General features: G+C 39.5%; 1 protein-coding gene across 3 annotated transcripts in view; it reads right to left on the bottom strand.

Moving 5' to 3' along the window:
- Positions 1-26,701, bottom strand: part of LOX (lysyl oxidase) — a 93,331-nt gene that overhangs the window by 15,540 nt on the left and 51,090 nt on the right. For 2 of the 3 annotated variants that reach the window (XM_077462212.1, XM_077462210.1), the window contains exons 3-6: positions 20,828-20,965; positions 12,854-13,010; positions 4,120-4,215; positions 3,921-4,036 (exon numbers count right to left, since the gene is read on the bottom strand). In XM_077462212.1, coding sequence (XP_077318338.1) covers positions 3,921-4,036; positions 4,120-4,215; positions 12,854-13,010; positions 20,828-20,965 — 507 coding nt within the window. Of the gene's footprint in view, positions 1-3,916; positions 4,037-4,119; positions 4,216-12,853; positions 13,011-20,827; positions 20,966-26,701 lie in introns of those variants that run through there. The other variant, XM_077462211.1, reaches the window with a different exon arrangement.

Genomic DNA, 26,701 nt, shown 5'->3' with positions numbered 1-26,701 from the left:
CGGAGATGTACTGTATCAATGGATCAGGAAGAATAAAGAAAATAGTATCAATGTACATAAACCCAATCATCAATCGCTCCACCTCTGACAGTATAAATGCCCTGGGCCAGTTTTATTGTTAGTAAAAATTTTAAAAAATTTGCAATTGTTTCTTCTCGTAGAAGGGTGCCTAATTAGTGCTGGTCAAGTAAGTGATTACAGCTGGATCTCGAAGGAGAGAGTCAGAGGAAAGATTATCTTTACAACAGACAAAGCATATTACTGTAACTGGACTGCATCCAGGAAAATCTTTAAAGAATATTTAAACCAGACAGAATGAAATCTATTACTTGTAGGGTCTGAAAAGAAATCTCATTGAATCTGAGTTCCAACCATTTTTTAGTTTATTTAAAGTCAGCAGCTACAAAAAGTGTAGCAGCTGACTTTTAATAAACAGACACTCACCTGTCCCACGGTCCAGCAATGCAGCCGTTCCGGAGCCTCGCTCCTCTCCCCCTCCTCGGCGCTGTCATAGCAACTGTGGCCACCCAGCTGTGACAGCTTACGGCTTTAGGGCCGGGCACGTGCTGCACATGTGCAAGTCGCTCTGCTATTGGGCAGCCAATCTTGTTGTGTCCCAGAAGGTCGCTGGCAGGGAGGGGCTGTCTAGGGCGAGCAGAGGAGTGAAGGGCGAGCAGAGCAAGAAGGAAGCGGGACAGGAAGTTCCACTAAAAATAAGGTACACACCCCACCCAAAAAATGACATGCCAAATGTGGCATTCAGGGGGCGAGGAGTGCTTAAAGCGGAAGTTTCACTCTTGGGTGGCACTCCGCTTTAAGCCTGTCTAAGCCTCATTCTGTTACAATAGAATGTTCTTTAATGGCTTTCACTTGGTTACACTCTCAAACCTACCAGAACACTAAGAGCATTCATCAATAAAAATGTTATACACATCCTGTTCAATTTGGAACACAGCCTGCAATGACTGCTCTTATTTGTAGAAAGCTGCAATGTTTGGCTGAAAAATTGGAATGTCAAAATCTAGGTTTATTTGCAAAAAGTTTTATTTTTGTACGAATATAATTTGTCCAGAAAATATATTTATAAAATGTATACAGTATATAAAATATACACATATCCATTTAGAAATGAAACAGCAAGTGCCTCAAGAATCGTTAACAATGCTTATGATTTATATCAGAAAGTAACTGCTTTCTCCATTGTAAAAAAACAACTGAATGGCAAAGAGTAGCAAATAGTTGTTAGTGACCTCTGCTGTTACTTCACTTAGAAATATAGGAGTGCTTTGTCTACTCTATATGAAAAGAACATAGAACCTATTATTGTTTTCTACAGTGAAGCCCTTTTCAAAGTATAACTCCAACTAAAACTTTTTTTTGTAAGTTCTTAATAGAATAGGAGAAAGGGTAGGCTGCTATATTTGGATTTAATGCTGTCGGATTCCTCATTTGAGAGATTTCTCTACACTTTCTTTCCCGGTGACAGTGTTTTTGCCTGGAAAGAAAATATACAAGGCCACAAGCAACAATAAAACACTGATGGTGATTCTGTCTTTCCACTGCTCCACTAAAAGGGTGCTTCCTGTGTTCCCTTTAGAGATTTCCTTTAATTCCTGTCCTGGTGATAAAATTGTCACCTGGAAAGGAAGTGACAGGAAACACAAAGAGCAATAAAAGCTAAGAACGGTTCTAGCCTGTACCATTTTATCCAAAATTAGAAAAAAAAAGTTTTGGCTGGAGATGGGCTTTAACAATGTTAAAGAGAGCATTTCTCCAACTTAAAAATTGCACGTAAAAGCACAGACAATTCAAGTACAGTAAAACCTTGGATTGTGAGCATAATTTGCTCCGGAAACATGCTTGTAATCCAAAGCACTCGTATGTCTAAGCGAATTTCCCCATTAGAAAACTCAGATGATTTGTTCCACAACCATTTAGTCCTTCAGTTTATAGTTGATGGCGGTGCGGAAGAATGGTCTAGGTCAGTGATGGCGAACCTTGGCACCCCAGATGTTTTGGAACTACATTTCTCACGATGCTCATTCACTCTGCAGTGTAGTTGAGCATCATGGGAAATGTAGTTCCAAAACATCTGGGGTGCCAAGGTTCACCATCACTGGTCTAGGTGGACAGCTTTACCCTGTATGCCTGCTTACATAGATGGTGCCTGTTTTATTCATCAACCATGTAAGTTGCTAAATGTACCTTCATGAAATGTAACCATATTGCTACACTTAGCGGGGCCTCTTTTCTCTTTTATACTCAGTTGTGACGTGATGTGACGCTACTTGTATAGCAATACATTGCTTGTTTATCAAGTGAAAATTTATTTTAAAAAAAACTTTAACATTTTTCAAGACACTCTCAATCCAAGGTTTTACTGTACTGTAAAATGCTTACTTGTGGTGTTATTCTTTCCCAAAAACAATGTTTTGTTCCCTTTTAGTTTTCTTTTGAACTTGCTAGCAAATTTGACCTTTTCAGGAATTGTCAATTCCCTAGGATAGCCCCCTCTTCCTCTGCCCATGCTGGCTCATCTCCGTCACCACTTCCATCATCTCCTTACATAACCTGTAATTTAACTTCTAGAGGCTCGTACACACTATAAGAGAATCGGTCAAACGTTTTAATCCAAAGAATTTTCTTACGATTTTTGTATAGTGTGTGCACAACTTTTCGACAGCTGATTGTAACTTTTTGTACGAAAATCACCACAGGGACAAACTCCAAAAAATTTCTCGTACTGGAGCAGAACAAACTATTTTCATTTAATGTTTACCGTTTTTGTATGATTTTCATACAGGAAAAATCAGAAAAAAGACAGTGCATGATCAGAAACAATAAATAAAGAATTTTCGTTCACCGGTTTTAATTTGCTGTGAAACAGCAAGGAAAAACGGACAATCATTTGTCCGATTTTCTTCTAGTGTGTATCCCACTTAAGGGTATTTCACTTTTAGAAACTGCTGTTAGGCTCATGACGTCATATTCAAATATGTGATGTCCAACAGCCTGGGTGTCATTAAAAAGAAGACTTCTACAGGTAAATAGGCTCCAAAAATACTAAAACTGCACATACAGTATCTCACAAAAGTGAGTACACTCCTCACATTTTTATAAATATTTTATTATATCTTTTCATGTGACAACGCTGAAGAAATTACACTTTGCTACAATGTAAAGTAGTGAGTGTACAGCATGTATAACAGTGTAAATTTGCTGTTCCCTCAAAATAACTTGACACACAGCCATTAATGTCTAAACCAAGTACAACAAAAGTGAGTACACCCCTAAGTGAAAAAGTCCAAATTGGACCCAATTAGCCAGATACTGTACATCAAATGGGAAGATTGTTGAAATGACAGCTGACAGTGTCTCTGTAGTAATACTACATAAACATATTTATTTGTTTATTTCTGGAGAGCTATTAAAGAAAAAAAATGTTTGCCTGACATATATTATTGGTTCATTGTATAGGACTCTGGCAAAAAATATATTCTAAGCTTCCGACTTTTTGGTAATTTTTTAATCAATAAACTTGTGTCTGATATCAAACTAAATATGCAACTATGTTGTGTTAAAATTACCATTGGTGGTCCTTGGGGAGGAATTTGTGTAACACTGCATTACAACAACCATGCCATAGTCAGAAGTCACCTACCACCTGTGCATAAATTTGTGTAAGGGAAAATGGCATATTGGAACATACAGTTTTTCTAAGAATCACATCTTTTTAAACTCACTCCAGTGATATAGTAAATAAATACACTTGGTATTGTGTTCTACTGCTGCACATCAGCAGGTCTGGGCAGCAGCTGCTATGTGGAAAGAAGTACATGTAATTGGTTTTCCTGAAAGGCATATGCTTATAAATAGTCTATGTGACATTGTTAGTATGGTAATAAAAAGTCTATACTTACGGAGAAATTGTACAGCTGGAAGTGTATACATGTTGTCCAGTATATCGTAGATCACAACGAACAATATTGTTGGAATAATCAGATTCTGGTACCAAGTAGCTTGGATTCACACTGACCTGAAAAATGGGTTTGTATAGGTGATCACATACTGGAATTGCATTAAATGTCAAGTGTAATCTGTCAAGTTTATTTGAATTACCTTTAAAATATAGTTTCCAGGCTTTACATCTGTGATGTCAATCCACTGGCAATCAATATCTGCATTATAAGTGTCATAACAACCAGGACTCAGTCCCTAAAAAAAAAAAAAGGAAATGTATCCCAATGACCGTTTACATTTTTTTAATTAAATTTCGTAAAAAAAAGATAGATGTACAGAGATAGTGATAATTAATACAATATAAAAAGATTGCATTTACCATTGCAAGACTTCAACATATGACAAAGTAATATGCAAAATAGTTAAAGAAGAACCCAAATGTAATGGATAAACAGGACTCCGTTATTTATTTATTTTTTTTGTTAAAAATAACAAACGTGTTATACCTACCTGCTCTGTGCGGTGGTTTTGCATAGAGCAGCCAAGATCCTCCTCTTCTCAGGTGATCTGATGAGCCATACTTGTTGATGATCTCTCAATTATCTAAATTTATCCTAGTTGCAGTAAGTGCATTATTTTAGCTTTAACCACTTACGGACTGTTATACGTCGGTACTTTGAAGAGGGATATTGTTATGGCAGCCGCTAGCTACCATAACCCCAGCATGCTCTTCTTCAGTTGACTGTCCGCTTTCAGATAAAAGTGGTCTCTGCAGCGAATTCGCAATTACTAGGATATTACAAGGAATGTTTACATTCCTTGTAATAGGAATAAAAGTGACACTTTTTTTTTTTTTTTTAAACAAGAACAGTGTAAAAATAAAAGGTAAAATAAATAAGAAAAAAATAATTTTTAAACGCACCCGTCCCACCGAGCTTGCGTGCAGAAGCAAATGCATCCATGAGCAGCGCCTGCATATGAAAACGGTGTTCAAACCACACATGTGAGGTATCGCCGTGATAGAGCAAGAGCATAAATTCTAGCTCTCCTCTGCAGCACAAAACATGCAACCTGTAGAATTTTTTAAACGTCGCCTATGGAGATTTTTAAAGGTAAAAGATGCAACCATGCTTTTTAGTACTTGATGTTTTGCACTTATGACCTCAGTTAAAGATTGGCATTTTACCTATGGCATGGTGTTTTTTATTCATAGGTTTATATTACTGTGTATGTCCCCAGTGGGGAGATTTACCACTCTATTTATCCTGGTGACCATTGTCATAGAGACAGAAAACAACGAAAAATTTTAATGTTTATAGTTGTCATCAGAACAAATGGAGGAGGGAAGTATTCCTGTTTTGTTCCAGTGCCAAATGTCTAATTTTCTGATGGAATTCCGCTCAAGATTGGCTTGCATACACACTGTCACACAAAAGTTCTCTGAACTTTCGACCGTCAAGAACGGGGTGACATACAACACTACGATGAGCCAAGAAAGTTCAGTTCAATGCTTCCGAGCATGCGTCAAGGAGGAGAGAAAAAAAGCCGATCACCGGCGGTCGTGAGAGGGACAACAGTTCCGATCACGGCGAGCTAGTGCCCACCTGCCAGTGCCACCTAAGAATAGGCAACAGTGCCACCCATTAGTGCCCACAATCTGCCTCAACAGTGCTGCACCTCAGAGCCACATATCAGTGCCCATCAGAGCCACCTGTCAGTGCCACCTATCAGTCCCATCTATCAGTGGTACCTATCAGTGACATCTTATCTGTCCCCATCAGTGCCACCTTATCAGCTCCTATCAATGAAGGAGAAAAATGACCTCTCTGCAAAATTTTATAACAAACTATTAAACGTCATTTGTTTTTGTTTTTTTGTTTAGCAAAAAATAAAAATCCCAGCTGTAATTAAATGCCATCAAAATAAAGCTCTATTTTTGGGAAAAAAATGATAAACATTTCATTTGGGTACAGTTTTGTATGACCGCGCAATTGTCATTCAAAGTGCGTCAGCGCTGAAAGCTGAAAATTGGTCGGGGCAGGAGGGGGGTTTAAGTGCCCAGTAAGCAAGTGGTTAACAGAAAAAGTGATAGAAACTACTATGTTAGAGACATCTTTGCAGCTGGACTTTCCCCAAGAGGAAAAAGAAGCCAGCAGGTGACTCTGCACATAACTAAAATAAAAAATTTTGGTGGACTGAGCCTTTAAACATTTTCTGCCTGCAACACTCTGCATAATATACAGTTGTGCTCATAAGTTTACATACCCTGGCAGAATTTATGATTTCTTGGCCATTTTTCAGAGAATATGAATGAAAAAACAAACTTTTCTTTCACTCATGGTTAGTGTTTGGCTGAAGCCATTTATTATCAACCAACTGTATTTACTCTTTTTAAATCATAATCACAACAGAAACGACCCAAATTATCCTGATCAAAAGTTTACATACCCCAGTTCTTAATATCATGTATTCCCCCTTTAACATTAATGAAAGCTTGAAGTCTTTTGTGGTATTTGTGGATGAGGCTCTTTATCTTTTCAAATGGTAAAGCTGGCCATTCCTCTTGCAAAAAAGCCTCCAGTTCTTGTAAATTACTGGGCTGTCTTGCATGAACTGCACGCTTGAGATCTCCCCAGAGTGGCTCAATGATATTGAGGTTGGGAGATTGAGATAGCCACTCCAGAATCTTCACTTTATTCTGCTGTAGCCAATGACAGGTCAACTTGGCCTTGTGTTTTGGATCATTGTCATGTTGTCCAAGTATGACCCATGCGCAGCTTCCTGGCTGATGAATGCAAATGTTCCTCTAGTATTTTTTGATAACATCATTCATCTTGCCATTTATTTTTACCAAATTTCCTGTGCCTTTGTAGCTCACACTTCCCCAAAACATCCCCTATTCACCCCCTGTGTTTCACAGTAGGAATGATGTACCTTTCATCTTAGGCCTTGTTGACTCCTCTCCAAATGTAGTGTTTATGGTTGTGGCCAAAAAGCTCAATTTTGGTCTCCTCACTCCAAATGACTTTGTGCCAGAAGGTTTGATGCTTTTCTGTGCTGTTTGGCGTATTGTAAGTGAGATACTTTGTGGCATTTGCGTAGTAATGGCTTTCTTCTGGCAACTCGACCATACAGCCCATCTTTCTTCAAGTGCCTCCTTATTGTGCATCTTGAAACAGCCACACCACATTTTTCAGAGAGTCCTGTATTTCACCTGAAGTTATTTGTAGGTTTTTCTTTGCATCCCAAACAATTTTCCTTGCAGTTGTGGCTGAAATTTTACTGTGACCGTGGTTTGGTTTCAACAGAACCCCTCATTTTCCACTTCTTAATTCACGTTTGAACACTGCTGATTGGCATTCTTAATTCCTTGGATATCTTTTTTTATCCCTTTCCTGTTTTATACAGTTCAACTACCTTTCCCTGCAGATCCTTTGACAATTCTTTTGCTTTCCCCATGACTCAAAATCCAGAAATGTAAGTGCAGCTCTGGATTAAAGATGCAAGGGTCTGTCAGGAGTCCAGAAACTCATTGACTTTTTATACACACTAATTACAAGCAAACAGATCACAGGTGAGGATGGTTACCTTTTAATAGCCATTCAAACCCTTTTGTGTCAACTTGTGTGCATGTTGTCGGGCCAAAATCACCAGTGTATGTAATCTTTTGATCAGGGTCATTTGGGTAGTTTCTGTTGTGATTTAAAAAGCGTAAACACCGTGGATTGATAATAAATGGCGTCAGCCAAACACTAACCATGAGTGAAATGTTTTTATCATTCATATTCTCTGAAAATTGACCAGAAATCATTAATCCTGCCAGGGTATGGAAACTTATGCGCCCAACAGTATATCTATGCACCTGTCAAGAAGAGAGAATGGGTATAGAAAATGGAAGCAATTGCTATGATAACCCTCGGTTTACCCTTCTCCTGTTTGACATCACTACATAAATATTGTGGTAAAAATGTAACTTGGTGAACCTTCCAATGCTGACATATTTGCAATGGAGTGAGAAATAAATTAGAAATGAACTTGAGTAAATGATAAAATTTAGTTCCAAAGGAAAAGATGTCTGTTGTTCATCTGCAGTCAGGCACGTTTCAAGGTACTGTTAGGCTCTAGAGCTTACATAAATGTAGGACATGCTTAGTTCCCTGCAGACGTGGTGGATGCTGTTACAGAAAGGGATTTTAAAAATTCTTGGCACTGAGCTGTAATAGAAAAATGGCTTCTGATCAAATAAAGTCTGAGGTTTCACCCGGCATAGGAAAATGTGCATATTCTATGAAGCCAAGTAACTCTTACGTGCTATAAAACCTGATGTTCTACTTGCAGAACACTCCATTCTTTTCCTTGGATAAAGCCATTCTTGTCAAATTGATATTAACAGCTTGTGGAATACTAAACATCATAACATTCTACACCTTAGTATAAGAAGTTTGTGCTAAGGTCTCTAGCTATTTCCCTTCAAGTTAAGAAGTTGTTTTGTAGCAGTGGAGAATGGTGCTATTGTCTGAAGGCTCTCAAAAAATGACAGACTGATTTACAAACTTAAAGTATAACTAAAGGCAAACGATTTTTTTTTCGTTTTGAATAGAGGACATTATTGCTGTCTTTGCTTCAGTTAAGGAGATTTACCCTCTCTATTTGTCTTGTTTACCATTATTTTTGAAAGTAAAAGAAAATCCCATATTTTGAGTTGTCCCCAGAAAAGTAATAGCTGGGAAATTTTCCAATGGGGACACTAGTTCTGGTGACCTGGGGGACACCAAGGAATTCCCTTAATTTGCAGGGATTTCCTCTAACTTTGTTTGGCTACAGGACAAGAAGTGAAGGGAAAATCTCAGCAATGGGACACATGCTGAAAACAAAATCTGCTAGGGATTATAATCCTCCCTTACTCTATCCAAAATGAAAAAAAAAGTTTTGCCTATAGTTCTTTTTTTAATTGTGATTCTTATTTAAGTATTATGCTCCAAACCAGAAACATCAGACATAGTTCTTAAGCCCATAACTCTCATAAGGTTCATCTGTGTGATACTTCATATTTGCTTTGTCAAAAGACATTTCTCTGACATTGTCTGCTTGTTTTTTTTTTTGTTTTGTTTTTTAATCCATGATTTTTGCTTTCTTCCAATATCTGCCTTCACATTTATTTTGGACCTGTCCCCTTTTTTGGGGAATGTCCAAATCCATAACACAGGGAAAGAAATGGGTGCAGATTAGGTGCTGTGGCACAGTGATTCTCAACCTCAGTCCTCAAGTACTCCCAACAGGCCATGTTTTTAGATAAAATAGCTGTCCAAAATACAAAGCCATTGGCTCTGATTTAAAGCACCTGTGCAAGATAAAGGGAAACCTGCAGACATGGCCTGTTGGGGGGTATCTATCGATTTGTTAACACAAATAGAGCTTTCTTTTGGTGGTATTTATTCACCACTGGGTTTTTTATTTTCTGTTTTAAAATATAGCAAATATATAATCTTTCTTCATGAATTTAGACAAAATGTATTCTGGTACATTTATTTGGTGAAAATAACCCAAATCAGTTTTTTTAGTTCTCTTTTCCCTCTCACTCTTGGTTCTTTGAGGTCTTGCTCTGTCATCTTTCCCAGTGTTCTAAAGTCAAGTGCTGCCCTTTCATCATTTTAACCCTTGCCAAAATACACTGCTATTCTGTTTATTCTTCTTTACGCAGCATCTACAGCCATCTCCTTCTCATATTAGCCTCCCAATAGTTTACGTTTTGCTTCCGCTAATAATCAATTCAAGTGAAATGGCACAATTAACATTGACATATCTGATTGGTCAGTGATGTGTACTGAAGTATTCTTCATTTCTTAGAGGCCAAAAAACATTCAGCCTAAATACATCTGCTCAGGAATGAGCACCTATTTGCTTAAAGTGGTTGTAAAGGTAGAACCCTCCCTATATTTAGCTGAGCCCATTCTCGATCCAGCTAAATTCAGTTTATATTGGTCATGTTTAGTATTAAAATGCTACCTTTAGGTCCTCTGTGTTCTCCTAGCTCATCTCACTATTTTTCTTTGATCTTTAAAGTACACTTCTGTTTCTTGTTTTTTTTTACACATATGTGCAATATACAATATATGCTCAAGGGATTGATGTTTGTTGGAGAAATGTGGGTTGAGTTAAAAATTAATTATTAGTAAGAACATTTATTGCACAGCATTGTATATATTAATAAGTTTGATGCTGTTCACTATGCTATTTAACATTTATCACATCTCAATTGTAGATTTAGCACAGCAGCTTATAGTACATCAGTGGTAGTATAGGTTTTAGAGCAACAGAGTAATTTTGTGTATATACTGCCACTCATGTCAGTCTCCTCCCCCTTTTTTTGTACTGTAGCTGTTATCCTCCATTCCTCCTGCTCTGTAGTTTGCTTTTATTGGGGAATCAGGTGTCTTTGCATAACAGCCTGGATTGGTCAGTGACAAGTTCTATGCAAATATTCACTCTTCCAGTGCTTTTATTATTTGTTTGGTAAAGTGCATGTACAATGCATCCAGAAAGTATTCACAGCGCTTCACTTTTTCCACATTTTATGTTGCAGCCTTATTTCAAAATTGATTAAATTAATTATTTTCCTCAAAATTCTACAAACAATACCCCATAATGACAACGTAAAAAAGGTTTGTTTGAAATCTTTGCAGATTTATTAAAAATTCAAAATGAAAAAAAATCTAAAGTATATAAGTATTCACCACCTTTGCTTAATACTTTGTTGAAGCACCTTTGACACCAATGCAACCTCAATTCTTTTTGAGTATGATGCTACCAGCTTGGCACACCTATTTTTGGGCAGTTTCTCCCATTCTTCTTTGCAGGACCTCTCAAGCTCCATCAGGTTGAATGGGGAGTGTCAGTGCACAGCAATTTTCAGATCTCTCCAGAGATGTTCATTCGGATTCAAGTCTGGGCACTGGCTGGGCCACTCAAGGACATTCACAGAGTTGTCCCATAGCCACTCCTTTGTTATATTGACTGTGTGCTTAGGATCGTTGTCCTGTTGGAAGATGAACATTAGCCCCAGTCTGAGGTCCAGAGCACTCTGGAGCAGGTTTTCATCAAGGATGTCTCTACACATTGCTGCATTCATCTTTCCCCCATTCCTGACTAGTCTCCCAGTTCCTGCCTCTGAAAAACATCCCTACAGCATGATGCTGCCATCACTATGCATCAGTGGAAGGGATGGTATTAGCCAGGTGATGAGCAGTGACTGTTTTTCTACAGACATGCAGCTTGCCATTCAGGCCCAAGAGTTAAATCTTTGTTTCATCAGACCAGACAATATTGTTTCTCATGGTCTGAGAGTCCTTCAGGTGCCTTTTGGCAAACTGCAGACGGGCTGTCATGTGCCCTTTACTGAGGAGTGGCTTCCGTCTGGCAACTCTATCATACAGGCCTAATGGTAGAGTGGCCTGTAGAGATGGTTGTTGTTCTGGAAGGTTCTCTCCACAAAGAAACACTGGAGCTCTGTCACAGTGACCATCAGATTCTTGGTCACCTTTCTGACTAAGGCCCTTCTACCCTGATCGCTGAAGTTGGCTGGGCAGCTCGCTCTAGGAAGAGTTCTGGTGGTTCCAAACTTCTTCCATTTATGGATGATGGAGGCCACGGTGCTCAATGGGACCTTTAATGCTGCGGAAATTGTTCTGCACCCTTCACCAGATGTGTGCCTCTATACATTCCTATCTCGGAGATCTACACACAATACATTGGATGTCTTACTATGGTAGCATTATATTGCTCTGCTCAAAGCATGTTAATAATAAAAAAAAAAAATGTAGAACATTTTTTTTTCGTACTGTCACAAGTCAGTGTCCCTGATCACTGCCATACCTGTTATATGATGACATTGTACTGTGCTGGTCAGAGTATGTTAAAAAAAACTTATGACAAAAAATACCTTCACAAAAACTTGCCATGCCTCTTACTAAATACTTTGCACTGTCTACTTTTCAAAAAGGGTTAATTTGGGGGATCTTTGTACTGTCCTGACATTTTTCCACCTCAAGAAATGAGATAGGCTATCAGTACATCAGGATTGATCATTTTCCAGATATATCCCATAGTTTGTGGACTCTTTAACTTTCCTTCAGACTTATTTAGGGGGTCCGCAACCTGTAGATCAGGATCTACCAGTGGATAGTGGCCAGGTGACTGGTAGATTGCAGTCTGGGCTTGCTGACCCGCCATCCCAGAGCATCAAAAGTGCAATTTAGAGGCACTGCTTGATAGCAACTGCACTCACCCGCTTATCCCAACTAGCGGTCTCCGCAGAGTGGTGCCAGCAGCAGGAATAATGAGATCTTCAAGTCAGAGTGAAACAATACACTGGGCATAATAGTATAAGTCTGCTTTCACACTGAACCACGACTCAACCGCAGGGATTTACTACCCTCCCCAACTTTATGTGTGAACGAGCCCTAAGGGTACCACTGCTGGAATGTAATTAAGGGCTCATTCACAAGTGCAGCAGGTACTGCTGCTCCTCTGACTGTATTTCACAGTTGTATAGGTAGATCTCCACCTCTTTAAGGTTGCCTAAAAAATTGATTTGGGTTATTTTCACCAAATAAATGTAGCAGAATACATTTTGGCCTAAATTCACGAAGAAAGATTATATATTTGCTATATTTTAAAACAGAAAATAAAAAACCCAGTGGTGATTAAATACCACCAAAAGAAAGCTCTATTTGTTTTAACAAAATAACAATTTAGTTTGGGTACAGTGATGCACGGCTACGCAATTGTCAAAGTGTGATAGTGCTGAGCTAAATATTGGCCTGGGCAGGAAGAAGGGGTGAAAGTGCCCCGTATTGAAGTGGTTAAAAAGATGTAATTTGTTTAAATATCTCACCTGTGTATGTGCTGTACATGCAAATCTTCTATAGTATCCATAGTCACATGAAGTATCTTCTAGACAGAAGCTGGCTTTGTGGCCTTCAGCCACTCTTCTGTGTGAGCTTGCATCAAGCAGATCATAATGACTGAACTCATCCATACTGTGATAATGCCTGTTGACAATGACACAAGAATCATGCTTATATACTTCAGTTCTGAGGAGTGCCAATGCTATGTAACACTATCTACTAACTAATTGAACATCAGTTAGATCACGTTAGACTAATTATTTGATCTATTATCTGCTCAGATATTAATCAGAAACCATGAAAATGGGATAACATATTATTAAGCAGATTAAAGTATGCTTAAGGTAGGCTAAAGAAGCCTTTGAACCAGCATTATTGTATACCATGTAAAAGGCCTTAAGTGATATTGCAGCTTGATGAATCAAGGCATGTATGTGGATCAAAAATGACTCTCACAGCTGATCACTGGTTTGCAAACCATTCAGTATTGAAGGGTCAGAATAGAAAATATTTTCTCTGTTGTCATCAACTTGATTCAGAACTTCCCTTCAGCAAAGAGCTGTTGGATTCTGGATTACATAGTAAGAATTAAAAACGATAAAAAAATTTCTATAAAAGACGATCAAACAATCAGACAACCCTCCTTAGCCCTCTAAACAAATCTAACATAGGCCAGCCATAGACAGATCGCAATTCCTCCAGTACAGCAGGAACCGGACAAATTTCATTCCATCTACAGAGATCGATCCATTGATTGACTGACTTCAGTACAATTAGTCTGTCAGGTTTTTCATGCAAATGGCCATTGTATTGTGACAGCTGGGAAACCTTCCACTGTCAGAATACAATGGCGCAGTGGGAGGGATTCTCCCATCAACACTGACTGTGTTGAAGCTGGAATTGAGCAATGTGTGGTTGAAGGAAAGACAATTGTCTTTCCTTCAAACTCTATGTATACTTTACCCTACTTGATGGTGGTGACTTGCCGCTAAGTTTAACTCCTTGATGCAGAATTCTTCCTCTGCACTGGCTGCACCTGTGCAGTAACTCCCATAAACGTGAAAAGAGTCCTAGTATCTGCAGAAGAGATTTCCACATAGAGGAGCCTGTATTCTGCAGTGACATGGGGGTTGACGGAAGGAGCCACTGATTTCAGTTCCAGAATGAATTTCAATCATTTTAAATGTATAGAGTAAGCATATCACATAACAAAAATGCTTTAGCAATGAAGTTGTATTAGGCATATACATAAAATCTTATAAGTACAAATATCCAAGTACAGGTACTCCTCACTTAATGACCAGGTGACCAGGTTCCGTTCCAACGACCAGGTCGTTAAACGAGGAACCACAAGTAATGAATATTTTAAGCATTTTTAACTATTACCTGTGTTTTGAAAAAAAGGTCTAAACACAAAACTCCAGCTCAATAACGTTGTTTTAATTTGCATAAGTGCAGAACACAAACAAAAATTCTGTACTGTAATGTACAATACAATGATGTACAGTGCATCGTTCGGGTGGGGAGAGCTGGTCGTAAGTCCAAGTTAAACAAGGAGTATCTGTATATCATATCACATCAGGCATAATGCAGCATAGTTATTGGATACAAGGAGTATCTGTATATCATATCGCATCGGGCATAATGCAGCATAGTTATAGTAATAATGTCATAGTAATAATGGCAGAGTCATAGTTAATTCCAACCAATAAAAAATTACATGCATGTACATAGGTACAGTGAGCACCACCAAGTCATATAGCAGCTGATGTTCAGAAATACACACAGGAATTCAGTACCCAGAATATACTAATGAGGATAGCTGAGCTAGACCCTGGTGAAAAGAGAGAGGTGGAAAAAAAATGCAACATTTGGGGGTTGTAAGAAGCCCCTTTCTCAAGAATCTCCTGCTTCAGCTATCCTTCTCATTATTCTCTTCTTGGTATTGATTTTTTGATATGTGATGTGCTTACTCTTTAAATTTAAAATTATTCTTACCAACAGATTGATACACTGTGCAGGAGTTTAAGTACCCTACAAAATTATCTACTGTTGATTGCTAAATGGTATAGATATAAGTGGTGGGAAGACCTTTATTGCTAATCAACATGTGTTTTCAAAATAAATTTTAGCCAGGGTTTTCTCTGTGTTGGAATTGTATTCTGGCAGTGGGAAAGGTAAATGCTCATTTTGTTTAGGAAGATACCTGGTAAATTTTTTAAGCAAACAAGTTGCTTTAATATACAGTTTGGTAAGTGTTTAGATCAGTATTTCTCAACCTTTTCAACATGGAGGAACCCTTGATATAACTTTCCGGTCTCAGGGAACCCCTGTTAACCACTTCCCACCCGGCCAATGTATATATACGGCCGGGTGGGAGCCGCCTGCTCCTGATAGGACGTTCAGGAACGTCATTCAGGAGCAGCGGGATCGCGCGCGCGCACGCCCGCGCAGCGGCGCGATCCCGATGTGCTCGTGTCACCCGGACACGGCACATCTCAGATCGGCAGGAGGGCTCTGTGATTGGCCCTCCTGATCACATGACGGCCGTGTCCAATCACGGCCGTCATGTGATGTAAACAAACAGCCGGTTGCTAGGCAATCGGCTCTCCTCTCCTCACACGGAAGTCACCGCTGAGAAGAGGAGAGCAGAACGCTGCAGCCGGCTGATGATCAGTGAGTATGGGCTGCTTTTCACAGCTTTTTACTCACTGATCATCAGTGTAGTGTAAACACACAACACACCACACAGTGAAAACACAGTCCCCACATATGTCCCCAAAACACACATGTCCCCAAAACATACATGTCCCCAAATAATAAAAACACATGTCCCTAATAATAAAAACATGTCCCCCACATATGTCCCACTAAAATCACATGTCCCAATGATTATCTGCACACATATGTACGTGATCACCTGCACACATATGTACATGATCATTTGCGTACATATGTCCGTGATCACACAAACCAATTATTATACACTTAACGGAATTTTTTTTACCAAAAACATGTAGCAGAATACATTTTGGCTTAAATTTATGACAAAATTTGATTTTATTGGATTTCTTTTCAAATAGAAAAAAGAAAATATTGTTTTTTTCCCAAATTTCCGCTTTTTTGGCGCTTATATCGCAAAAAAAAAAAACGGAGTCGTGAATAAATAACACCAAAATAAAGCTCTATTTGTGCGAACAAAATGATAACAATTTCATTTGGGTACAGTGTAGCATGACCGCGCAATTGTCACTGAAAGCGCTAGAGCGCTGAAAGCTGAAAATTGGGCTGGGAAGGAAGGGGGTGAAAGTGCCTTGTATTGAAGTGGTTAAAAATTACTTTATCTACAACTCATGATACTTTAGTGTGATGGTCAGTGGGAAGAATGCTCCTTACACTTGCGGTCACTGGGAAGAATTACCCCCTTACAGATAGTTAAAAACACCAACGGTGTCGGCAGAAACGTATCTGAGAGGCAGAAATTTCTCATTTATCAAGGAACCCCTAGCAACCTCTGGAGGAACTCTGGTTGAGAAACCCTTTTTTAGATACTAAAAGCCTATTGTGAGCAACTTTAGGGATAACAGAAAAATGAGGCCCTGAATATTAGTTATATAAATACCTAGAAAGAGAATGTAGGTAGTACTTTGGCCATTAATCACTCAATAGCCATGAAGTTACTTCACTGCTGCTGTGCTGGAAAAAATAAAGAGCAATGATCTAAAATACAGACAAGACAAGGGTGAATGTGGAAAGCAAATGCAACCGGTCATTATTTTACTGGAAACGGTTCACTTAGCTGAAAATATAGATGTGCATCATCAAATATTTGAACATAGCAAAGACATGATCTCAAAAGGGGAAAAAGAAATGTACAGCCACCAGCTTTTCACGTTGCTGAATAAAACCAGATGTTTCAGAGATCAGCATTTTAATAATTTCCTGTTCTAAAACTGTTGTGATAGCAAGATGAAATACAGAATTTCTTTAAACTTGAGTGACAAAGATTTTACAAAAGTAAACCCTTAAGGCGCAGCAAAATTGGATGGAAATTCCTCTTAAAACAGCAGTAAATTCCAATCAAGTTTTGTATTGTTACAAGAATATTGATTTACAGAAATACATGACTTAGGGGAGAACTCTGCTAAGTGCTATGACATCTAAGCTAGCCTGATAAATTTTAGCAACAATATTAGCACCACAACAAATACTGCCATCATCACTACTCCCATTTCATTATCGTTGTCATGGCTGTCAATGGTGGGGACGGCACAGACACAGCACAACTCCCGCTGACACAATTATTAAGAGGATATAGTTTGAGATCTAAACAGCTTAGCAACTAGAAGCTAGAGGAAATAATTGTGTACTTCTTTTATGTGCATCTAAAAGCCAAATCATTTTTTTTTTTAGTTTGTTTAGAGTTGGGAAAGGTTAGAACCTCTGTTGGTGTTTTATTGCTGTCTATGTCCCCATAAAGCAGATTTATACTTTTTGACATGTGAATTCTGTCACCAGGATGAAAAGTGAGGAAAATTCAAAATGTGTTGTCACCACAACAGGAAGAGAGGGGGAAATCTCCAAGGCTGGGTTCACGCTAGTGTGAATTGGATGCGGGTTTCCCAGGATCAAATTCACATGACAGAAGATTGAGACAGGCTTTCTATGGAGCTGGTTCACATATCTTTGGGACGGCTGCGGAGCGGCTTGCACAGGAGTCTGTGCATCTTTGGCTACGTTTTAGGGCTGAATTCGGGCAAAAATTCAGCCCTGATTCGTCCCTGAAATGGAGAACAGGAACGCACTGGATCCCTGCTGTGGTCTGCAGTGTGAGCCCAACCTCAATGATGATAGTTGTTACAATCACAACTAGAAGTAATTTTCCCTCACTTTAGAAAAATGTCCTATTGTGTCAACAGGACAGGGAGGAGAGAGAAATTCCCCAAATGGGACACGTGGCCAAAAAAAAGCTGACAAATTGTAATCATTCCCCCCGTGCTTTGTAAAATAAAATAAGATTTTTGCTTTGAATATACTTTAAAGCGGAGCTCCACACATATTTTTTAATTTTTTTTTGCTAATCTGTTCTTCTACACTGCATTTAATATTTTAATGCATGTGGTTAATACATTTGCCGTTCAATTCCTGTATTTTTTTTATGTATTCACGTTTGTTTTCTTCTTTGCGGAATGCTTCCATCTTCGCTGTGGGCATGTGAAGCCCACTAGGAGTCTTTTCCGGGATATAGTGCTGCTAGATACCCAGCATGCACCTCCCAATCTCGTGCATGCGCAGTATACACAGGCCATAGCGCAGGAAGTGTATCTTGTTGCCATAACAATGGGCGGCGATGGAGGAAGTGTCTACTCAGTTGTTATGGCTACAAAGATAATCTATCTATGACACGCATCTACCAGGATATATTACAAATGTGGAAATGACACGCGTGGCCGTGAAGGAATAAGTGAGAATTGATTAAAGAATTGCTAAAGTTAGTGATTCAGAAAAATATATATATATATGCCAATTTGCAGTTACTGAACACATAACTGCTGGGTGGCGAGGACTTCAAAATGTGGGTGGAACTTCACTTTAAGTCTTATTGCTGGCTCCTTTTTAGTTGTGGGTAGAATAGGCAAGTGATAAGACTTTTTTTTTACTGTCCAATCGGGGAGATTTTCCTTCACTTCCTTTCCCAGAAAGTAAGAGAAATCTTCTCCAAAGTAAGTGGATATTCTTATACAGCTGTCACCTGAACATGTTTACACAATGGAAGATTTTGCTTCTAAACCTATTCCTGGGGCAACTCAAAAATGTTGGATTTCCCATCACTATCTGCACTGGAGACAGTGGTTGCAAACACATAAAGAGAGAGTAAAAATAACCAGCAAGTACACAGACAGTAATTAAAAACCAAACAGGGGTTTTAAACTTTAGACATTTTCTACAGGGAGAAATACAAATCCCAGCAGGCTTTGCTGACGAGGAAAAAAGACTCCATTTGTGTCCTGAGGTAAAGTTTACTCAACGACAATGTAGAAAAGATACCAGACCTGAGGGAAAGGTGCTGTCTCTCAGATGATCTCCCTGTGCGATTCAGGCCTCCCCTGTGAGTTGGGATGTTCAGCCTGAGAGAGGGGGAGCCAGGGTGAATGTTGAGGCGCATCTCCATCAACGGAGAACCGTTCCAGTGTGAGGGGACCGGTTGGGTTGCCATGGAAGCCTGCCTGTTCCAGGACATTCACTTAGGCCCGGATCGCAAGATTTGGTGAGAGGGCATTTCTGCCCATCTGCACGGAACAGAGACACTGCACTACAGAAAGTTATTTGTAGTACTACAGGGATAAAGGATAAGGCTATCCATTTCTGAGACATTTGTATACAGACATCATTGCCCTCTCACCTTGTTGAACAAAATCCTGTCTGTTTCACTTGATAATCTAGGCCAGTTATATTGTTTGCTCTGCTACCCAGGAGTTAAAGTGCACCAAAGAAAGTGGCTAGCTGAAGACACCAAAGCTTATCTTTTCAAAGAGGACTGAAGCTGTTTTGTATCCGCACACACATATTCAGAACTCTGCATATGCATTATCTATAAAGTTAAACCATTACTTGACTTGAATAGGTGTGTAAAGTTGGGCCTGTGGTGTCTGGGGACAATAGAGAGAGGCCTGACACAAAGGGAGTCATTCCTCTGCTCTCCTCTTGCCTGGGCTCATAGAGCCAATCTGTGTAAAGGTAACCATCTAATTTAAAGTGTCATATTGTTTTTATTTACTATTAAAATGTGCCTCTACTCTTGGGGACATTCTCAGGTTTAGAATACCCTGAAAGCAGCTTGATTATATGATTGAGAGCTCTATTGTTCTTAAATCTCAGTTATAGATCTCTAGTTGATTACTTGACTATGTACTGTTACTGTTTGTTATTCTTCCACAGAAATATTGCAGTAAAGACAATTTCTGTGTTATATTATAAAGTGTGTTGTTTCTCATAGGTCATTGCACTTACACTATTGCCAGGTGTGCTAGAGGGGACTGAGGCTATTATTAGGCCTCTTTCACACTGACGTCCCGTTCAGGCCCGCCTGTCAGTTTTTCAGGCGGACCTGAACGGGTGCTCCATAGAGCTCTATGGAGCGTCGGATGTCAGCGGTGACATGTCCGCTGACATCCGACCCGCTTCGATCCGAAAAAGTGTAACGGAGGAAAAAGCTATCGGATCGGATGACGACGGGCACTGCGGTCCGTCGTCATCCGATCTCCCATAGGGGAGAGCGGCGCTGTGACAGGTCCGTCCCTGCGCAGTGTGCAGAGACGGAGCTGTCATCTCCCTGCTCAGCGGGGATCGACGGAGTGATCCCCGCTGAGCAAACGGATATCAACGGGGCGGATCAGAACTGATCCGCCCCGTGTGAAAGGACCCTTAGGGTTGAGAGGCAAAGCAACAGACTGAATACACTTAAGCAGCTCCTTTGGGGGTATCCTACACGTATATTATTTTAGGATGGATATCTAATACTATCAATTTTGATTTACCAGTGTGTTGTTTTTGGTAGCTCGCAAGACTTTTATATTTTTCAGCTTATATTGGATGCCTTTAATTTTACTGAAAAAATAAACATGCTACCAATAACTCTTTATGAAAAAGTTGCATATTTATCTTTGCCGCCTGTAAGTTCTACTAACACTAGATTTATTCACACACTATGCCTAATTCAGTTTTGCTTACACACATTGGAGCTTCAGAGGGTTCCCTATATGAGATGACCATGTGACATGAAGCTGTAGTCTTATATCAAAACAGAGCAGATGTCCAATGAATTTCTGAATTGAAATTAATTTAAACGAGGCAGGGAACCTTTTAACAATTTTTCTTGCATAATACTATTAAGTAGATTGTTTTTAATTTCATGTAGTGATTGGTAATGTTTTTTTAATGTGAAAAAAGCATGGACTTACTGATGGCAGCTGTGCCACTCCCAGGAATAGCGGGGTCGGCTGGGAAGGAAGTCAGCTGTACCTTGATTCTTCACTCTCTGAGGAAAGCGCAGAAGCACTCTCTGGTCATAATCTCTGACATCAGAACGGTAAGCTGAACTATAAAGACAAAAAAAACCACCATAGGAAATTCCATTAAAGTGATTGAATGATATAATGAATGGAATATTTAGATGTGCTCAGTATAACTGAAAGTATGACACACATTTACAACTAAAGACTCGTTTTTTTCATAATCGAAAAATATATGACTCAGTGTGATTCACATACCAAAAAGGACAAGAAAACACCTCTAAATAAGTGAATATGCAGCATGAATAATACATGTAGGTGATGATGGAAAATAAGTTTTCAGATGTTCCAAACTGGTAATCCAACCAACAGATATTAGGAAGAGCGCACATTTCCTCCCAAAACCAATGTTTGGCACTGCACAAAGCAGTACAGGAAAGTATTGAATTACACCAGACTGCTATTGGCAACATGTTGTTGCATATTTCACTTTGCAAAGAAAATTTTCCCCAGAGCCTAGTGAATAAGGTGAAGCTATGCTGATTTCCATCATCCAACCATGGTTACTCTTTGCAAAGTAAATTTTTATTGCATGCACTAAAGGAAACATTCCTTTGCAAAGTGAAAATTCATTTGTGAAGTGCATAGTCTAGTTGCCTTTAGTAAATCAACCTCAGTATGTCTTGCCAGTGCCAGTATAAGAAAGAAACAGCCCTCGATTTACAACCCAACTCCAGTCAAAACCTTTATCTTTCCTCACGATCCTTCTATTTGATCATTTTTAAATGAAAATGGAAGTGGGTCAATATCTCCAATGGGTACACTGACAGTAATAACAAACTCTGGTTTACACCACCTTGCAGATTTTTTATGTCTTTCCATGTTTCCATTTGGGAGGTTTTCCTTCACTTCCTGTTCAGATAATGGGCACCAGGCAAAACAGGAAGTGAGGATATCACCTTATTATCAATGAGGACACAGACAGCAAGAGAAACCCAGTAGAGGTCCCACCCTTACCTATTCTACAGTATATAAAGAAAAAAAACTTTTTTGCTACAGCTAGACATTAACCACTTTCAGACCGGACCAATTTGCTGGTCAAAGACCAGACCACTTTTTGCGATTCGGCACTGTGTCGCTTTAACTGACAAATGCACGGTCGTGCGACGTGGCTCCCAAACAAAAAACGTCCTTTTTTTTCCCACAAATAGAGCTTTCTTTTGGTGGTATTTGATCATCCCTGCGGTTTTTATTTTTTGCGCTATAAACAAAAATAGAGCGTCAATTTTGAAAAAAAACGCATTATTTTTTACTTTTTGTTATAATAAATATCCCCCAAAAATATATAAAAAAAATTTTTTCCCTCAGTTTAGGCCGATACGTATTCTTCTACATATTTTTGGTAAAAAAAATCGCAATAAGCGATTATTGATTGGTTTGCGCAAAAGTTATAGTGTTTACAAAATAGGGATAGTTTTATAGCATTTTTATTAATAATTTTTTATTATTTTTTTTTTACTAGTAATGGCGGCGATCAGCGATTTTTATTGTGACTGCGACATTGTGGGGGACCCATCGGACATTTTTGACACATTTTTGGGACCATTGTCATTTATACAGTAATCACTGCTATATAAATGCAGTGATTCCTGTGTAAATGACACTGGCAGTGAAGGGGTTAACCAGTGGGTGGCAGTATAGGGGTTAAGTGTTCCTAGGGGTGTGTTACTAACTGTGGGGGGGTTGGGCTTTCATTTAGTGAACACTGATCTCTGCTCCAATCACATGGAGCAGAGATCAGCGTCACTAGTTGCTAGGCAGAATGGAGAAATGTTGTTTACAACGGCACTTCTCCATTCGGCCGCTCCGCGAGACGATCGCGGGGATGCCTGCGGCGATCGAGTCCGCGGGTCCCGCGACCGGACTCACGGGGGTCCCGACCAGCGCGGGAGCGCGCCGCCGGCGGCGCGCTCCCGATGGCAGGGCGGCAAATTTAAAGGGATGTACATGTACGCCCATTTGCCTGCCCGTGCCATTCTGTCGACGTACATCGTCGTGCGCTGGTCGGCAAGTGGTTAAAGTGACCCTGTCAACACGGCATCAAATGTAAACAAGCTTATGCTATAAAAGATGAGATTGTATACTGACATTTCTGGAGAATAATGTCTTCAAACTCTACTGTTTTGGTGCTCACTGACTACTGCAGATATTTGAGGCAGTGGCAGCCTGTCCATACGGGGCACCACCCCCCCCAATCCATGCGCCTAGCCCCTAATCAACATGCAGGGCGCCGCACGCATGGATTTCAATGAGTTTTTTTTTTCTTGAAGCACTGCACATGATTAGAGCCCAAGGCTCTAACTGGCTTCACCCCACCCAGTTGTGCGACAGTAGCTAATTGGTATTGTAATTGTTATTAATAATATTGCCTGTCTTTCTTCCATGGAGGGGAGGGGTCGAACGCCGTATTTCTGTCTGTCTCCCATAAGGGGGATGGTGATGTTAGTTTGCCGCCCCCCCCCCCCCCCCCAAAATATTGAGCACCGGCTGCCAATGCTTCTGGGTGTGTCAAGGAGCAGATATTCATATACCTTGAAATGCTGAATACCTGCAGTAGCCAGGGATGAGCAAAGTGGCAGCATTTGAAGACATGGGCTGCCAAAAAGGTGACTATGCATGCTTACAAAACTGCCACACAGAGTCCTTGTCTACACTCTACCCAGGTATGTACTTGAAATGCCATAACACCAACAAGCCAAAGGGTCTGGGACCACTTATTGAACATATTATTCTTAAATGTGTGGTTTTGAGCGGAGTAAGAAAAGACTAAAACAAAATAATTGGTGTAGCCCTTATTCAGAACTGTTACTAGAAAACCCCAAAACAGAGCCTTACTGCTTTTCCTTTACCCTTACTTAAAGTATAAGTTCACCTTTTGTAAAATAAATAAACGCGACTTCTTTTTGCAGGTAAAAAAAAAATGCATGTATAATTTTTTTACATTGCAGCCTTTAACCCTTTCTCTGCCAGAGGCATTTCTGCGTTTTTTGCACATGTTTAAAATTATTTTAGGCCTGAAGAATACACAAAACCCCCAAATATATATTTTCTGAAAGCAGACACCCTAGAGATTAAACTAGGGGTAGTTCCAATTTTTTATTTGACATATTATTAATGCAAAATTTCAGTAAAAAACAAACACACTTGTGAATCTTCGGACAAACAAATGCAATAAACTACTCAAATTCTTGGTACAATATAAAATACGAGGTTGCACGAGTAAATAGATACCCAACATGTCATACTTAAAATTTTTGTGTGTGCCCAACAAACTTCAGTACCCTATATTTTCCATAGGCAATGTTTCAAAAGCCCCTTATAGGTATTAGTTTAGTGTTACAGAAGAGGTCTTGTGCTAGAATTATTGCTCTCACTCCGGTGTATGTAGCGATATGTAACGTGTATCATAATCTACGTGTTCACACATAGGCATTCCCTGACGCATGCGTTTACATTTGTATGTGCATATATGTGGTGGGTGGTGTAACTTAATTTTTTTTTTTATCACACGGGAAAAAAAGTTCCCTAATGATTTTTAGATGACAGGTTTTCTTTAATGAGACATGCAGGGTCTTTTAGACCCTGCATGTCTCCCCTGGGCTCCACGGAATGTTTTGCAATGCAAATCGCATTGCAAAACATTACATCCCAGCTGAGCTAGCCAGGGACACGGTGAGGCTAACCTGGAAGTGACATCATAGCAAGAAGAGGAGAGCGGATGTGTGTCCAATCTTCTCCCCCCAGCACCCATGTAGCTCCTGGGCCCACAGATGGGCAAGCAGAGCCCGGAAAGCATGGGAGGGGCATCGTTATGGGGGAGGTATGTGAGCAATCGGTTGGCAGCGCTGCCACCCAAATGCTTTCAGCTGACAGGCTGGAGTCTGCCTGTCAATTTCACAAAGGTAAACTTTAAAGCCTTTAAAGCTTAAATTCCAAGTATGACAATATTTGCATAGTTACATTGGTCCAGCTTTGACCAATGTAACTATGCACGTTCCATACCTGGCTCATCCCTGTGGAACCTGGAAATCACTGTAGTAGGCAATGCTATTACAGTGATTGATGCTGACCTCTGGGTCCCATGTTGAGCAGTTGCCCTGCTATTTAGTGAACACAGGAGGTCTCTTGCTCAGCACAGGTAAGGCATATGCATACTTACATTCAGACTGGACTAATGTAACTATGCAAAAAAAGCCATACCTCGAATACAGCTTTAAGATGTAGTAGTCACTTAATTGTAGAATTAACGTATTAATATAAAGGTATTACAATGGTAAATGAAAATAACACAACAGCAGAGGATTATTAAAAGGATTTTTTTTGACCTCTGCCTTTCCTCACTGGGGTTCTGGGTTCAAATGTTGGTCAGGACCCTAACTGCATAGAATTTGCATGATTTGTTTGTACTCATGTGGGTTTAATTGGCTCCTGTCTAAATTGGACCTTATATGAGTGTACATGTAAGATAGAGACTTTAGATTGTAAGCTCATAAAGGGCAAGAACTGATGTGGATGAGTATTATGTAAAGCATTGTGTAAATTGTTGGTGCCTAAAAATACCTATAATAAATGAATAACTACTATAGCTGTCACCATTGAAAAAAAAAAAAAGACTATATATAGCCATAGTAGCCAACGTCACTCCTTTGCTGTCCATGTCCTGTCATCTGAACTGAGCTTCTTGTCTACTCCATACATCAGAGAAATCACTGATTATACACGTCTGTACATAGAATTACAATTAGGTCTGGGCTGATATATCAGCTGCACATTCCTGCTTCAGGAGATGTTGCCAAAGCAAGCAGAGTTATGTAATTATTCTTCAGACATACCAGAGTCTGGTAACTAGAATTTCTGAATGAACTAAATGTGATCCAACTCACCTTTTCTGCTATGTAGCTGTATGTTAAATGATGACTTTAACCCAGAAAAAGTTAAGTACTAAGTAGACTAATCTTCTAAGGAACAGCAGAATGCACACAAATACCAAGCATTCTCCAGACTAATAGGCTGTCTTATATTCTAATTGTGCTGGGTCTATAGGGAGCTGTATTACTAACAATGTTCTTTTTTTTAATGAAGAAACTGGCAGTAAACCAGAGCTTATCGCATTATGGCTGGTCTCAGTTTATTTTACACATCTTATACTCATTTGTCATGGTTTTCCAGAAATGTAGGACTTTTCTCATGGGGAGCTTACAAAGTTTAACAGTTCAATATTTCCTTTACTACAATTAGCTTGATATCTAAGTCTAATACTTAAATTGCTTTTAGATTGACACGCCTTCCAGCATTCTAAGGCAGTGTTTCTCAACTCCAGCCCTCAAGGCGCATCAACAGGTCATGTTTTCAGGCTCTCCATTATTTTGCACAGGTGATTTGATCAGTTTCACTGCCTTAGTAATTACCAAAGCTGTTTCATCTGAGGGAAATCCTGAAGACGTTGACCTGTTGGGGCGCCTTGAGGACTGGAGTTGAGAAACACTGTTCTAAGGGGACAAGAAGCACATTGTTTAGAATTAGGATTGTAAGACTAATGCTGGCCATACACTGTACGAAAAATCATCCAAACCCATTTTTGAAAAACAAATATTCGACCAAACGATGACGCCATTATGTAATGACCAATAAATCGTTCACTGGACATAAAATAAACAAAACATTTATACATTTTTTTACATATACCTAGTGCAAACAGTTTGGATGGGAAACACATTAACCTTTCAATTTATCGTTCATTTGGCAAAATATTTCCGAACTTGT

This window comes from Lithobates pipiens, unplaced genomic scaffold (genome assembly GCF_037356315.1).
Source record: "Lithobates pipiens isolate NorthernLeopardFrog02 unplaced genomic scaffold, aLitPip1_a1.2 Scaffold_3, whole genome shotgun sequence".
Lineage (NCBI taxonomy): Eukaryota > Metazoa > Chordata > Amphibia > Anura > Ranidae > Lithobates > Lithobates pipiens.
Note: the sequence above shows the minus strand (reverse complement) of the source record. Positions and strands in the feature narration are given on the sequence as shown.